The sequence below is a fragment of the Meleagris gallopavo genome, chromosome 15, assembly GCF_000146605.3.
Source record: "Meleagris gallopavo isolate NT-WF06-2002-E0010 breed Aviagen turkey brand Nicholas breeding stock chromosome 15, Turkey_5.1, whole genome shotgun sequence".
Lineage (NCBI taxonomy): Eukaryota > Metazoa > Chordata > Aves > Galliformes > Phasianidae > Meleagris > Meleagris gallopavo.
Genome location: NC_015025.2, coordinates 9,335,008 through 9,338,498, shown reverse-complemented (window position 1 = coordinate 9,338,498; position 3,491 = coordinate 9,335,008). Strand labels below are relative to the sequence as shown.

General features: G+C 62.4%; 1 protein-coding gene across 1 annotated transcript; it reads left to right on the top strand.

Annotated features, from left to right (window-relative positions):
- The first annotated feature begins 144 nt into the window (after positions 1-144).
- Positions 145-3,447, top strand: N4BP3 (NEDD4 binding protein 3). Its single transcript, XM_003210329.4, has 4 exons — positions 145-605; positions 816-1,370; positions 1,663-1,920; positions 2,133-3,447. Exons 1-4 carry the CDS (start codon positions 201-203, stop codon positions 2,703-2,705), a joined length of 1,791 nt encoding a protein of 596 aa, XP_003210377.1. The 5' UTR covers positions 145-200; the 3' UTR covers positions 2,706-3,447.
- Positions 3,448-3,491: the final 44 nt, after the last annotated feature.

The window sequence follows — 3,491 nt, the reverse complement described above, 5'->3', positions numbered from 1 at the left end:
GAGCCCTGCTTGCTTGGCCGCCAAGGGGGGCCCTTTGTGGTCCCCCTCATTTGAGTGCTAGGATGTGGGGCTGAATGGTCATCTCCACACCTCTGCTGCAAGCAGGGTATCTGTGATGGGCCTGCGGTCCTGTTTACACCGCCGTGCTGACTTTGTCTCTCCTTCGGCAGTGCTGGTACCGGGCTTTTCTCTGATTCTCCATGGCAGCAGCACAAGGCCCTGTGAGCTGTGAGCCCGACACCCGCGTCCTCGGCACCTACCTCTCCTCTGTGCCCGTTGGCAGCATGGGCAGCGTGGGCAGCCTGGTGGAGAAGCAGGACCTGTCCCCCCTGGAGCTGCGGGCCCCGCTGGGGGGCACACGGGGGCTTCGGCAGCCTGATGGCTTGCTGCGAAAGGGGCCGAGCCAGCGGGAGCTCTTCGGATACCTGCACGGAGCCAAAAAGGAGACACGGTCGGAACGGAAGCACCAGGCATCAGGAGCGTGCTACAAGCGGGACTACGAGAGTGACCGCGAGAACCGATCCCCTGAGCGCTGCTCCCGGGAGCATCACCGCGGAGCTGACTTCTCCAAAAGCTCGCTGCCTGAGAGGGGCCGCTTCGACAAGGTGAAATATGAGACTTGTCCCTAAAGCGTGTCCTGCTCTGGGGTGGATGGGGCTGGAGGATGAGCTGAATGTGCCAAGAATGGGAGGTGGGACGTGGGGATTTGGATATTTGGGTGAAGGGATGAGGCTGTGAGCGTGTATTTTCTCTGAGTAGAGCTGGGCATGGTGTGTGCTGGTGGGGCCCAGCCTGATTTCACTTGTGTTTTCCAGTGCCGCATCAGGCCCTCGGCCTTCAAGGCAGTGACTGGGAAGGGGCTGGTCTCCATGCAAGGCCTCTCCTCATCCAAGGGGCAGAAGCTGTCCAAGAGCAACGGGAGCCTACACACGCTGCTGTCACAGAGCACCACGGCGGCCCCACAGCATGGCCCGCTCCGCACCCACCTGCTCCACGCCATCAGCCTGGATGAAGCCTCTGACTCCAGCCACAACTCCATCCAGAGCTTCCCCTCCTATGGCTCCCGCCTCAAGCCTGCCCAGAGCCAGTTCAGCGCCTCCATGGGCCACATCAACCACATTGGGGGTTCCCTGGACAGGGTGTCCCGGAGCCCCAGGGACCCCCTGGCTCCTGAAAAGGCACCCTTGTCCTGCAAGAGCATGGCCACACTGAGCCGGCTGCAGAGCCCTGGGGAGCCCCCACCGCCCTATGAGTTCACCTACTCCCTGGAAGATGCGGTGAAGCAGCTGGAGGATCGGCTGAAGGAGACTGGGGGAGAGCTGCGGCAGCTCAAGAGGAGCCTCAGTGAGACCGAGGACCCCTTCGCGCAGGTGAGAAGTGGGGCGGGCGGCTATGGGGAGGTGGTGACTGGGTGGAAGGAGCTGTGAAGGACCTGGTGCCCTGCCATGATGGCTGGTGGGTGCTCAAACATGAGAGAATCCACTGTCATGGCCCGTGGGGCAGGAGCATCTGCAAAATCAGGCTGGGAACCTGTTACTGAAGCTCTGTTCCTTGGGTCTAGCTGGGGACGTCCTGGCAGTAGGACCTCCTGGGATCCTTCCAGGCACTGTCCCACACAGGGGCAGGATGTGGACCCTCACCAGTGTCTCTCTGTGCTGGCAGGCGTTTGAGGACAAGCAGCGGCTGTGGCTGGACGAGCTGGAGGACCTGAAACAGATGTACGTGGCCAGGCTGCAGCAGGTCACACAGCAGGCACAGCGCGGCCAGCGGGCGCTGCAGCTGCAGCTCTACAAGGCACAGCAAGAGAAGAAGCGGCTGCAGGAGGAGCTGAGCATGCAGCAGTGCCAGTGCGAGGAGACCAAGCTCCGGCAGTCCCAGGGTGAGCGTGTCAGCCCCAAACTGGAGGAGACCAAGTGGGAGGTGAGTCCCCTTCTGTCCCTCTCTGTTGCCGCCCTTCAGGCTGTGCGGCCAGGATGGGGCAGTGGTTCTCTGCTCTATCACTTGTGGATGCAAGATGGGGGGAAGAGCCAGGCATGATTCTCATGGTCTCCCAGTGACGCTGTGTTGACAGTCGGGGGTGCTGCCTCCCCTGAGATTCCACTCCTTCCTCACTGTTCACCTGTGCCTTGCAGGTGTGTCAGAAGGCAGCAGAAATCTCCCTGCTGAAGCAGCAGCTCCGGGACACCCAGGAAGAGATGGCTCAGAAGCTGGGTGAGATCTTCAGCCTGAAGACGCAGCTGCGGGAGGCCAAGGCGGAGGTCCAGGCCAGGGACTCCCAGCTGGCACAACTGGCTGATTCCCTCCAGAGCCCCGCGGAGCCTGGCACCTCGCTGCCGCTGGGCGATGACCCCATGCCGGCATGCCAGGACTTCCCTGGCTGTGAAACGGATGACTCCAAGTGCCGGGGCCTCCACAGCGACTCAGCGGAGCCCCTGGAGCGGCAGGTGGAGTGGCTATGGGCAGAGTTGCTACGGGAGCGGCGCCAGGGCCAGCTGCAGGCTGTGAACTTTGAGCTGGAGAGGAAAACCTGGCAGGAGGAGAAGGAGAAGGTGCTGCGGTACCAGCGGGAGCTCCAGGCCAGCTACATGGAGATGTACCACCGGAGCCAGGTGTTGGAGCGGGAGCTGCGGCAGCTGCGTTCGGAGCCCAGGGATGTTGGGGCTGACTCGCCATGGATTGAGCGGGTGGAGTCCTCCAAGATCTGAGCAGCACGATGCCTGTGGGACCGTGAAGGGGGGGTCTCTTGCTGCTGCAATGGATGATCTCAGGGGCTGCACAAGGACTCGCCACTCATTGCCGCCCTGGGGAGAAGGACTGATCACCACAAGGGAACTTTTCCTTCTTACAGTGCTTCGGGCCCATCAGGGGTGTTCGCTGGAGGGGGGATCATCTGTACCAGGGGTCTTGCATGTGCCCCGTGCTCTGACTCCGGGATCATTTGCCCTGCACTCCCTTCTACCATTGGGGGCATAAGACCGAATGCCCTGTGAGCCATTCCCCATCCCTCCCGCTCTGTTCCCCTTTTCCCTTCAACCTGTAACTTAATAATCATGCTAAGGGAGAGGCTCGAGCCCTGTCCCCATCCCCACGGCCCTTTTGTGGGTTCCAACGGGGTCCTGGGAGCTCTCAGTGCCCTGGGTCTGGCCGAGGTGGTGCTGCTGCTGCTGGGAAGGCCCCGGAGGAGCTGCATGCAGGGAGAGGGGGAGCTGCCCCAGCGCTGCAGCTGGGCTCTTTCCGTGTCGTGGGGCTGCTGGGGTAAGGGATGGTTAATGCAGCTCCCCCGCACGGAGTCCTTGGGCTGGGAGGAGGCAGCGCCACGGGAGAGATGGGAGCAGGGATGGGGCACCCCCGTATCTCCTCCGAGGGCACGGGGAGAGGCGTAGAAGCAGCCCTGGGCCGTGCTTGTAACGTCCTCGGCCTTTCCTGCAATAAACCTAGATTTCGCTCCTCCGGCTTCTGCTTCCTTTGAAAGCCGCGGCTCTGCAGCCCGG

Excerpts from the sequence above, each read along its gene's own strand:
- N4BP3 (XM_003210329.4), top strand. The coding sequence starts at position 201 with ATGGCAGCAGCACAAGGCCCTGTGAGCTGTGAGCCCGACACCCGCGTC. Across the intron at positions 606-815 it reads AGAGGGGCCGCTTCGACAAG|TGCCGCATCAGGCCCTCGGC; the intron begins GTGAAATATGAG and ends TGTGTTTTCCAG. Across the intron at positions 1,921-2,132 it reads TGGAGGAGACCAAGTGGGAG|GTGTGTCAGAAGGCAGCAGA; the intron begins GTGAGTCCCCTT and ends TGTGCCTTGCAG.